This window comes from Lichenostomus cassidix, chromosome Z, assembly GCF_008360975.1.
Source record: "Lichenostomus cassidix isolate B80296 chromosome Z, HeHo_3.0, whole genome shotgun sequence".
In the NCBI taxonomy this organism is placed as follows: Eukaryota; Metazoa; Chordata; class Aves; order Passeriformes; family Meliphagidae; genus Lichenostomus; species Lichenostomus cassidix.
In genome coordinates, this window is record NC_139511.1 from 66414990 (window position 1) to 66427529 (window position 12540).

Genomic DNA, 12540 nt, shown 5'->3' on the forward strand with positions numbered 1-12540 from the left:
GATGCTGCTTTTATTAATTCATGTGGCACTTTGCAGGATGGTCCAGTAATCACCAGGGTGCATATGAGAGCCAGGAGCGGGTGGCCAGGCTCCCTGCGCCGCTCATGCTCACTTAACAGCTTGTCACATCCTCCTCACTCAAGTATTCAGTGCTAATGCATCTCTTAAAGTGCTTCATGAGCTATTAAAGTCGAACGTGCCTCAAGTGCATGATAAATGGACTCTATGCCAGCATCTTCCCCCCACTCCACCGGGTCCCTGCCACCAGTGGGATTAATCCATCCTCCCACCCCATTCCTGCTGAGCTTTTCCAGCCTGAGTGCCCAGCTGGTGGAGGATGAGCTCTGGGGTTGGCAGGTGAGGAGAGGCTACAGCAGGGCAGGGGGTGAGCTCTGGGTGGGGGACACAGGGCACAGGCTTTGGGTCTCCAATGTGGGGCAGACATTCCCAAGCATGACCTGCCTGTGTGCAGCCTCTCCAAGCTGGGCATGGTGGGGTGGGCAGGAGAACTGCTGCTCCAAAGCTCCTGCCCAGAGCACATCTCAGTGTTTCGGAGAGGTTCCCAGGAGGGACATGCAGTGCCTCTGGAAAACAATTGAGGACAGTCCTGAAGGCACTCTACAAGCCTTCCTCCAGTGCTTGTAACTAATGTTCATGCCCTGTATCTCTTTTTTATCCCCAAGTGAAGCTCCTGCAGATGGGAAGAGCCCTGTCTCACTTCTCATACCCCATTCAGGCACTTGTTGATGCGCACAGGCCTCAGGAGATTCAGTTAGAGCTGCTGCCCCAGAAACCTCCTTCCCAGACACAGGCAGGCAAGGAAAACAGAAGGGACACAAGGACATGGGAGGCCATGCTGCCAAATCTACAAATTCTGCTGGATCACAGAGCACAAGATGACAGTCACTGCAGCTCTGCACCAGCTCCCAGTGGCAAAATGCATGGTCCTGCTCACTTGTGAGGAACAGCATTTGTTTCTGTCTAGACAACACAATTTAGCTGTGTGTAACCATGAAGTACCTGGCACTTCTGTGTTTTGTGCACCTCCCTGTGGAACAGGTTTGGGCTGCCATTCCTACAGCACAGCAGGAAGCAGCATGGTGTATCCAAAGGATGCTCTGGCAGTCTTGGAGCTCGGTCCTTCACAGCTTCCCAGGTAGGAGTCCTGCAAGCACAGCAGGACCGAGCAGCCTTGCTTGTCTGCAGGAAGCATCACACCACCACAGGCAGCACACAGCTCAGCAACCCAAATGCTTTGAGCAGGCACCCTGGGAAGGGGCTGGAGATCTTCCTGCAACACCAGCCAGCAAGGTCCTCCCATGTCCAGAGAGTGGCTGTCCCCATGCAATGTGGATGTGATGCCAAAACCTGGCTACTTTATGTCTGACCTGGCAGCTTGTGGCAATGTAAACCCACCCAACTGGATCTACAGAAGCTCAGCAGGCACTCTGGCTGGGTTCCTCAATTTCACAGAGCCCAAGGATGCACAGATGTCCTTATTGGAGTTAATCGGCAAATCCCCCTCTAAGATTCTCTGAAAGCAATTACAGGCAGGTGGGCTGCCAGGAAAGGCAGTGAATTCTGGAGGTTCCTCGTTTTTGTCCCTTTTTTGCAGGGCTATACTCCAGAGCAAGACCCAGCCATCCCTCATAACCTCACTGCTCCTACCTAGACCCAGGATGATGTGGGGCCCTCCAGCTCCCAATGCCACCAGTGACTCTAAGATGTAATCTCTCTAAAGCCACCACCAAAGGAAACCCTGAATCCTCTGCCAGCCTGGAGAGATGTGAGCAAGTGGTGGGCACAGATGTGTGGTGTCAATGGGGATTAAGTCACCTCAGGGAGGTGAGAGCAGGATGAAGCATCAATCCATCATTATCATGGGACAGGGTGTCACAGAGCTCTCAGGGGTGACTGGAGTTTGGAGCTGTCAGGGTGATGCTTCCTCCCAGCTCTTCATCCCTTCATGGATGGGCTGCTCAGGGCAGCATCCACAAAAGAGTGGGGGAAGGTGTACAAAGCAGTGTCCTAGCAGTAGGGACACCATGGGATATGCAGAGGTCAGCAGGGGGAGATGCAAGATGCCCAAACCCCACAGTGATTGGCTGGAGGGGACACTTGCCACGGAGAACATTGATAACGTGCACAGAATATCAGGCACACCTGGAGGGTGCACCAAGCTTCCCCCAGGAGAGAGTTTGGAGGAGCATCATTCCCGTTTTTCAGGACCCACAAGGTATGGGAGGTGTGAAGGACTCACCCTGGCTGTGCCTCTGGGCATACACCACCACCACCACGGCGAGCACCACGCAGCAGGCTGACGGGACAGGGTTAGCCATCTGTGGAAAGAAACAGGCAGGAGCAGTCAGGGTTTGCCTTCAGTGCTGAGAGCCTTCAGTGATGGGACTGCAAGGACATGGCCACAAAACCAGACTCCATGGCAGCCACGGGGAAACTCACTGCAAAATGAGGCATTTTGCTGGTACATGCTTCATCACTCAATAGCCTGTGGCACTTTCCACGGGAGGTGCCTGGAGGTGATGATACATCTTGTGCAAATGCTCTATCTTTCCCATCTCATTTTCAACATTTTCCTTAGGAAAATGGTTAGGAAAATGGTTAGGAAAATGGTGCTGGGCTCTCCTTGGCAGCTGCAGCATCATCCTAGGAGCCAACACTCCCTGCAAGTAGGTTGCACAGGGGTTTTGAGGAGATGGGAGCACACCCAGGTAGTTCACAGCAGCAGCTGGTGCTGAAGATGGGCAAGATGTAGATCTCAGCACAGACCTTAGCCTCAGCCACCTGCCACCAATATACTGATGGGCCACAGCTGTCCCCCACCTCTTTGTGCTGGGAGAGGGGCAGAGGCTGCTCTGTCCTGGTGAGCTGTGCCATGTCTCAGGGGATGCCATGGTGCAGGGAGGTGTGGAGAGGTGACAGCTGAGAAAGCAGGCAATGAAGACATCCTCCCTGCACCAGCAAGCTCCCCCAGGAGTGGACAAATGGCAGCAACAACTACGAGGATACCCTACACAGCCCTGCCAGGCTGGAGATGCCCAAGATCTCATTTTCCTGCAGCCAGGGCTGGTAAAGGAGAACAGAGCCAGGAGGGAGCTGCTGGGGATAGCAATGGGGATGCTGGCCCACCCGCCAGGAGGTAAATAGCACCATGCATGAAAAACAAATTGCACCTTCAAAACCATTTAAACCTCTCTAATCTCCAGTGCCGTAACGTGCACAGGATTGCCTTTTAATCTAGAACATGAGTATGGACTCATTAGCCAGATGGCATCCATTTAGACCTAAATAAAGGGGGAGCTCTATTGGCGAGAGAAAAAAAAATCCAGCAAAACATATTCCATTACCCAGCACGACCGTTGCAGGAGCCCAGATGGCCTCAGGTTCAAAGCAAGCCTTTGCAGAGCTGGAGGGGAAGGCAAGAGCAGCTGGGCAGATTTTGGGGTGCAGCTGGACCAGCCTGATCTAAAATGCCTCTCAGGGGCAGGGATGCTGGGGGAGATAGTGGGTCTGAAAAGGACAAGCCTGGAGATGGGCAGAGAAGGGATCCACAGCCTTTACTACTGATTTTTTGGTGCTAGGTTGAGGCTTGAAGGGCTGGCAGCAAGAGCTATTCCCAGTATGCTGGAGCTGCACAGCATGAACATGCAAGCCCCAGACCCTGCTGCCAGCCCTCACAGGTCACCTTGAGCAAATCGCTCAAACTGCCTCCCCCATGCCTCAGTTTCCCCTGTCTGTAAAACAGAGATAATGAAGATGACCTTCCTCTGAAAGCTCTGGGCAGCAGTGCTGAGTGCTAATTGCAACATCCTTATCACTCACTCTGCTTCTTCTCTCCTGCTCCTCTTGTGCCTGCTCTCCAATGCCTTTTCCATGTGTCCCTGTAGCATGGCTCCCCAGCTGTCAACCCCACCTGTGCTCCAGCTGCCATCCAAAGTGGCAGCTCAGGGAGTGGGTGATCGCTGGAACCTGAGGCAGGTGGCAATGTCACATCCCGAGGTGCTGCTGGCATGTGGAGCCCTGAGCAGCTTGGAAACCACCTGCAACCCAGGAGCTGAGACTTCCTATTTACTCCCAAATTTATTTGCCACTGAATATTTCCCTCCTATACCCCTGGAAGTGGATGGGTGGCACTGAGAATTGAAGCAGGCAAGGAACCAGGGGCCAGAGCCTCCCTTCACCACAGTCCAGGTATCCCCAGCTAGTGCAGCCACCCTATTGCTGGGGACAGTGGCAACGACAGGAGGCAGGACAGGACCCCCCAGCAACCACCCTGCTTTTTGAAAAGTGTGAGATCTGCCTGATGTAGCCTTGGGCTTGGCTCAGTGCAAATATCATCACCAACCATCCTGCTCTATTTCTCAGTCCTGCCAGGGAGCAGAGCCACCTGCTGCCCTCCCCTCCTGGTCTCATCAGCTCTTAAAATAATTGCTGCTGCTGCTGCTGCTGCCCATGTGCCTGGGCCAGCATCGAAACAGACACAATAATGTGGCAGGGAATGATTCCTGTGCTGAAACAATGATAGTCTCAAGGGATATAGGTGGAATAAGGAAGAGCAGAGGGACCCAGATGAGATCCCTGGAGACTCTGTGGCATGACCAGGACACAGGCAGAGGCTTCCAGTGACAGTGCAGAGAATTCATCACTTGACTGCTCTCACACAGCAAAACCTCATTTCTTCTTAGAGATGAGTCCTGCGAGCAGGCAGTAGCCGGATCTATTTTAGTACAAAAAATCTAGCCAGAAAACCAAATTTTTCTCACTTGAATTGCAATTTTCCATGCAGTATTTGCTTTGTTTGACTGTTTTGCCCAAAGCCATGTTGATTTTTTTTTCCCCAAGCACATAACAAAACCTTTGCAATTTCTAAAGATGCTTCTAATGCAAATTTCCATTGCTGTATTTGTTCATTTAACTGTTTCTCTAGCAAAGCCAGCACCCTGGCATTTGGATGCACAGGCCAGTGAACAGCAGCTCACCAGGTGTGCAAATTCCTGAGCTATGTCTCCATGCCAGCAAGGGAGCAGTTTATAGGTGATGGAGGGGAACCACATTTATTACACAGCAAAGCCAGCAGTGGGAAACTCAATCTCCTGTGCAAAAAGTAGATTTTCCCTCTGTAATGAATAATTTCTTGGTGGTGGAAAGGAAAGAGTAGCCTGGGCAGGAAGAAGGGGGCTGAGGGAGCATATGAAGTAGTGGACCAGCAGCTCTGGAGCCATACTCCCTGTTTCCAGCTTCTTGCTTGGGAAGACAGTAAATAGTTGATTTTCCATGCCTTGTCTTCTACACCAAGGGTAGTGACGATATCAGTCATGGTCACTTTTAGCAGAAGACAGCTCAACACAGACATGAATAAGGTCCCCTCCAGCAGCTCTTGGTCTAAACCTCGCATGTTTCCAGTCATGTGTCCCCTGAGCTGGATCAGGACTGAAGGAGCACAGGAATGTGACATCAGCTGTTGTGGGGTGATGGGGTGAGGACAATTCCAGGGTGCCACAGCAGCAGCAAAGGGGATTGTGTATCCAGGCAAAAAGTAGGATATCACTATCTGCTTAACAGTCCCAGATAACTTATCCTCTTTTGAGCAAGCAAAGGGATGGATCCTTTCCAGCTCTCCTTTAGTATAATCTCCAAGGCTTTGGTAATGGGGTACCAACTGGCAGCTAGAAGCAGCAGCTCCAGGACAGAGTTGTCCCTGCCTAGTGAGGGATGTGGGCTGCATCTCAGTCTCCCACCACAACACTCACCTCCCACAGGCTGCTCTCATTCTGGAAGTCTGCGGCTGCCACAAAAGAAAAGTGATAGTTTTAAAACCTAGTATTTCCAAGACAAAGTCTTCCATCAGGCAATTCCCCACCAGGTGCTGTTATGGGGTCTGGCTCTGAAGTGGTGGACTGGGGGAAAACAAACTCTGTTTAGTCGTTTCTGAAAGGAATAAGGAAGTGTCTTTACAAACCAACTGTGAGTCTGCTGGTAAGATGAGACTGATACTGAGAGATAGAAGAAACAATGGGAAGGATTTCCATAGGAATTCCACTGATTGACTTAGGCGAGACTGTGTTAATAAACTACAAGTACAGAGACATAAGAAAAGAAGGGGGGGATATATATTAGAGGGGGGTTTGCATTAGGCATTTCGGGAAATCTGTACCTCTCAAGTACCTCAGCCAATGGGGAAAGAGAGAGGGAAATGCAGCTGGGAAATTAGGATAAAAAGAGACTGCATCCTCTACTAATTCAAGAGATCCCATGGAAAAAGCCCATGACCTCCCCCTTTATTAATGAATAAAGTTACAGGACTCCTCTGTCTCCTTTTTGGAAATAAGCCTCTGGTGTTAGTGGATTCATTTTCCTGACATTTCCTCCTCCTGCAGCCTTGCCCAGAACCTTCCAAAGGAGCTTTGCAGTGCCTGTCCTGCAGGAACCCGCAGCAGACACCAGGGTGTGACTGCACTGCCCACAGTGACTGTGGATGCTGTGGTACCACCCCTGCTGCAAACACGGGCTGTGGATGGACACTGTGCTGCAGACAGGGCTGTGGATGGACACTGTGCTGGAGACACAGACTGTAGCTGCTGCAGTTTGCCTGTACTGCCCATGCCTGGGTCACGAATGCATAGTGTCAGTGGGACTCTACACCTGGACCACAGGTGATGACTATATGGTGGCATTGAACACCTGCAGTGCAGATGCTGACTGCAGACATTGCAGCTCACCTATCCTGCATGACAGGCCACAGTCTGCCTCTCCCTGAGGTGTGGAACTACGCCTGGAGTGCAGATGCTGACTGCAGCCATTACAATGCCCCTGCACCAGACACACAGCAGGCACCTCCTGGGCCCCCAGCATTACTGAAGGAGAAACAACACCCTTACCAAAGCCATTCTTGATTCCTCAGCCTAGGCCTTTGCCAGAGACAAACACAGCTTCCCCAGCCCCGAGGATCCAGGGTGCCTCCCACGAGTTGCCATCCCTCCCCAAGGGCAGGGTGTGATGCTGGTACAAGCAGTGAAGCACTACAGTGGGTTTCAGCTCCTCCAGACCCCTGTTCCCCAGGGATGGCACCACTTGTGGGCAGCAGTGTGTGCTCTGGGAGAAGTGCTTGGGCACCTGAAAGCACTGAGTGCTGTCTCCTCCTTTCAGATCACCCCAGCAGCAGAGTGAGGGAAAGGAGAGGAAAAAATAGTTGTCACTTATTGTCAGACACTTGCTAACAGCCCAAAAACCTTCTGGCCTTACAGTGCCCTGTCAGCACTAAACTCATCTTTGCTGCCTAAGAGAAAAAAAGAAGGACTTTATCATCTCCTTCATACGTGGTATCAGAAAGCCTTATCTGCAGAGACAGAATCCCCACTGCTTGAAAAGCTTTCTTAAATCTAATTTAAACCCCCACTGTCAATAGAGCAATTAGCACTACCCCCCTGGACAATGAAGGGACGACTGGGGTCAAATGAAATTAGTTCACTCTTGGCACTCATGGGCTGTGACTTTCCTCCCTCCACCTCCTCCCTTTCTGGTAATGAAGTGGACACCTCAAGGAAGAAGACACCCTGGAGGAAGGAGCACTCCAGGGCAGAGCTCCTTCATCACTGTGCCTCTGACATCCCAATGAGCACTGCTGGACCCTTAGGTGGCTGTGCAGGCCCTCCTGCCCTTGTGGTTTAAGAGATGCACAAATGGTGGAAGGATGGTCCTCACAAAACTTCCCAGTGGTTTTGGTTGAAGATGTGCCCCTGAAGGCAGCTGTGCAGTTGCAGAGCTCTTAGTTCCTGCACGCCTGCTGAAGGTTGCTCCATCTTCCCTGGATGTCACTGGCAGGGTGTCTAGGTGAGAAAAGCAATGACCAAAGCTGCTCTCCATATCCATGGGGGTGAAGAAAGCAGCTCTTTGGGAAGGAGCATCAGCCCAGATGAAATCATAGCTGATTTGCAGGGGGTACTGCACAGTTTAGGAGCTCTGTGGGTAGCTGAGAGGGTCCAGGAAAGAACAAGAAACCCATGAAAAGGCTCAGGCTGTTTGAGAATCTGCCAAACTGGCAAGCTGGCACCCAAGACAGGTAATTTCTTGCTTCTGTGGATCATGGTGATATGCTCCCACTGGAGCAGGGAGCTGTAGAAAGGCCAGAAGGTCCTAAGAACGCCAGGAGTGAGGTTGTCACCCTGCAGCTCCAGGGGCTGGGGGACTCCTGCTCCAGGAACAAGATGGGTTCTCTCCCGTCAAACCATACCTTGCAGCTCTTCAAATTGGTGCCCTAAAGCATCAGGACAGTGCACTTCACCCCTGCCCCAGGTAGGACAAGGGACACACACTGGGGTGCTATGATCCCTCCGTGGCCCAAGGACAGGCAAGAGCACAATGCCAGGAGAACACCAGATCAGTACAGTCGATGGGAACCTCTCCAGTGACCCTGCCCAGTAACAGCCCTCATTGTGGGGTCCATTGTGAGGCAATGCTGCTGCACGAGCAGCTGCCTGCTGCTGCCCCTTCCCTCTTCCCACTTGGAACCTTGCAGGGGGATGTTCCCCACAGCACATACCTGTCCTCACAACTCCCACCATGTCAACCAGTTTTTCTTCAGGTGGAGGGCAACAGTCCAAGACCAGCCATCTGCTCCAGCAGTGATAAAAGCCAGTGCAAGGAACAGCATACTAATAAGCATCACACGTCTTCAACACTGGCACTGTGAGGAAGCACTGCAGGGCAGGAGGGGCTTGAATCCCCATGGCAGAGGAAGAACATTGTCCTAGGACTATTCCTCAGGGACAGCCCTGGGCGAGATGTTCAGCTGAGCTGCCATACCTAAGCCCCACTCCTCCACACCTCACAACCACACCCAGACAGCCTCTGTGATGCAGAAAAGCTCGGACCAACAATGGGAAATGTAATTTTCCCCTCTCTTTTTACTCAACTTTCCTCTGCACTGAGCATTTCCCGGCTCCCTGCAGAGAGAGATTGCAGGAATCAATTGGATCTTTGCTTCTATTAAAGAACTGCCAAAAGCAGCGCTTTTTATCTGGAGCCTCTGTTAAAATGAGGTCTTGAGCAGTGTTTTTCCATAGATGGTGCCATGTCAGGGACAGGCAGAAGAGATCAGATAGAGAAGGGAGAGAGATTGGAGATGGGAGATGCTTGTGGTTCAGGTGCTTCTGAGTACTCCTCCCTGGAAGCTGGGGAAATCACCTAAAAGAGGCATGTTTGGGAGCAGATCCTACTCATTCTGTGTTTCTGGGCTGTGGTTACTGTGGGATGGAGCTCTTGGTGTCGCACTGATTTTCGGCAATTCAATTCCCAGCCTCCACCCACAAAAACAGAATACTAATGATGCGGAACAAAACCAAAACAACCCCACAAAATCAAAACCAAACTCACATACACAAACGACCCCAAATAGTTTAGGAAGGTCCTGCTGTCTCACACTATGTTTGGTTTGTGCTTTCCAGGCAAATGCTGGCAACATTTCTTATATTTGTCTGCAGGGTTGCATTGCCCTTCAATCCCCCTAGGATTTTGCTCACAACCCTGTTTTCTGCCTAGGGGACACTCCGTAGCAAAGCTGCTTTTTGAAACACCCAGCATCCCTTAAGATGCAAAGCTCCAGGGTAGACAAAAGCATCCTAGTATTAAAATCGGGCTGTGGCATAGTCATGTGCCATCCTGAGCAAAGCAAAGAGGAAGGGGAGGACAGATAGGTCTTGCCAGCTGCCACCTCAACCCAGCTGCTGGCACCCTGCAGGATCCCTTTCCTCCAGTGCAGGCAGGACCATGCTGGCTTGGCCCCAGTAAACTTCCCATTGATGTTGTCCCCAAGCCAGGGAGAGCTACAGCTCATTCCTGAATCAACACAGGCATCCAAGGACTGAGGCCACAGCACTGCTGCTCAAAAAGAGGGAAGGTTTACTTTTTGCCAGCATGCTGAGACAGAAATAGAGGAGGATGAGAGCCTGAAGTTGTGTTGCAGGGGCTCAGGGACGTGGGCAGGATTGGAGAGAGAAGCACTGGAAGAGACCTTGGCAGATGTCTTGTCCAAGGAAGGAAAAAGATACTGGCTTAGTAGAGGGAGAGTAAAGGATGGAACACCCAGCTGTACAGAGCTTCTTGAGCATTTTAATTTTAGCTTGGCTTTTTGTTTGGGCTTTCTTTATTTTAAGTTGTTGGCACAGAGGAGGCCACTGCAATGACTCTGATGCTGCCTCTCCAGAGATGCCTCAGGATCATGGAATCCTAAAATCAATCATTTAGGTTGGATAAAAACCTCACTGAGTCCAACTGTAAACCTAACACTGCCAAGTCCAGCACTAAACCATGTTCCTAAGTGCCATATTTACATGTATTTTAAATACCTCCAGGGACAGTGACTATGGCTTGCTTTGCTTTGCTTCATCTCTCCTCCATGCCTGCAGTACAAGTTGGCAGGAGGATGGGGTAGGCAGGAGCCAGGCAGCTTCCAAGGCCCAGGGAGAGCAGCAAACACACAGACAGGGGTTCAGGATGTTGGGGACTGTGTGCTCCCCACTGGTTCCTTCTTGCTGTCCTTCTCTGTCCAGGCTCCACAGGAGATACCTCTAATGCTTTCAAACTACCAGCTAGCCCGGGGTCACTGGCCCACAAGCTGCTGTGGGAGCACAGTCCACTCCAGGCAGCCAGGACAGATGCGACAGTAAGGACATTTCACCTCCACCTGCATATGGACTGGTCCCTGGCTCCCTCCCACAGCAAGAATGGTGCTCAAAACATGGGCAGGCAAAAGCAGACTGGAGAGAAACGCAGACAGCTGGGGCTTGGTGGTCCTTGCTTCACCCAGTTCTATCACTCCACTCAACCCATGTGGTTCCACAGGTGCCCAGCATGTCCCATGCAGCCTGCTGGGGTCTGTGTCCATATGTCACAGCACCACGCAGGTTTTGAAGTGGACAGCTGAGGGGGAAAACTGAATCATGTGGGCTCTCTGTAATGCTCAGATGACAAGGGAAAAGGGCAGCACTAAAGGGAGGAACCAATCTTGCCCCTTAGTCAGAGCAGCCCATGCTGGGTTTGATGGTGCTGGAAGGAGGCTTCCTGCTGCCAGTAGCCTCTTTGGTAAACGCAGATACCCACTCCAGAACTGAGTCTGAGGCTGGCAGTGAGACTGGGGTGATTGATGTGCCTGCCCTCTTCTGATTGCAAACACCCTCCTGGGAAAGCAGTGTGTAGGAATTTACCTCCTTTTGCTCTACTCATAGACCAAGCCTCACCACATGCCAGCACCTGTCCTGGCACCACTGCAGGCTCAGTTTGCAGCAGAATCTCACCAGCTCCTGCTCCCTTGCCCCCTCTCAGGTGAATATTGCCTGGATGCAGCTGGTGGAAGGGGAAAGCAGCCATGAGAGGTGGAACCAGCATTGCTGAAATGCGCTGGGGGCACCTCAAAGCCCCAGGCTGGCGCTCTTCTCATGGCCTCCAACTGCTGCCTCTTTGAGGGGCTCTGACTGACAGAGACTGGAGCCAGCAGAGCATGTGGGGTGAGACCAAGGGGCTGCTGAGGACACCTCTGAAAACCCCTGGGGACCCTCAACCTCCCTAGGGTCCTGCCCCAGACCTCACAGACAGCGTTTGCTGAGGGTGAGCAGAGGATGAGGAAGGAGAAATGGAGCTGGCTGGAGGCAGGTGTGCTGAAACAGAAGTCAAGAAATTATCTCGCCCAAAACTACAGGAAAGTTTAATTATCAAGGACAAAACACCATCTGTTTGTGAGGACTGTGACCACCCGCTGCCCCCAGGCTTTAACTGCTCTTTAATTAGTGTGTTTGTTAGGGGGTATTTGCTGTCTGGCATCAGGGAAGCAGCTCCTGTGGGGCAGAGAAGAGGATGGAGTGCCTGTCCACTGACGTGTGCTGGGTGGTGTGGTGGGTTCAGCCGTGGTGGAGGAAACAAAACACTGTTTCTGAACCAAGGATTCCCTCCAAGCATGGCTCTGGCAAGCCCAGCATCTCTGTGTGCTGCCACTGGCAGGTGAGCTATGGTGCGAAACTATATTTGGGTGTCAGCCTCTTTCCAAAAACAAAGCCAAGGAGCTGTACGCTTGGAGGAAGATTTTGCTATGTAAAGCCAGCAGAATTAAATGAATACTCAACAACTAAGAGGATGGATTAAAATCCAATTTGTTTTCAGCCCTGCAAGGGAGGGAAGATGCATACATTGGTACCAAGACTCAGAACTGATTTAGTGAACCATACATTTCCTTTCTTATGTATCCAAGGTGGCCATACCATCACTTTCCTACCTACTTACACTGGAAGCAATCTGAAGCCAATCTGGCCATACAGGAGAAAAACAATGCAGCTGGAAGAGGTCCCACTTTGCAAGATCCCAGAAGCCTTTTACTCCATCACCTGAGCTGTGCTCTGTGAGCTCCCACTCTCAAGCTATGTGGCTGTCACAGAGAAGGCTGAAGGTGAGGGCAGCTGGTAAACTCTCAAAGCCAAATGCAAAGCATTAATGCAGCAGCCTCTGTGATCTGCCATGATGACTTCCATCTGAGGA

At 51.5% G+C, this 12540-nt stretch overlaps 1 protein-coding gene across 7 annotated transcripts in view; it reads right to left on the reverse strand.

Moving 5' to 3' along the window:
* The window catches only part of CNTFR (ciliary neurotrophic factor receptor), a 200801-nt gene that overhangs the window by 81108 nt on the left and 107153 nt on the right, over positions 1 to 12540 (reverse strand). For all 7 annotated transcript variants that reach the window (XM_085041924.1, XM_085041928.1, XM_085041931.1 and 4 more), the window contains one exon: positions 2261 to 2339. In XM_085041924.1, the coding sequence (XP_084898050.1) occupies positions 2261 to 2339 (79 nt within the window). The remainder of the gene's footprint in view (positions 1 to 2260; positions 2340 to 12540) is intronic.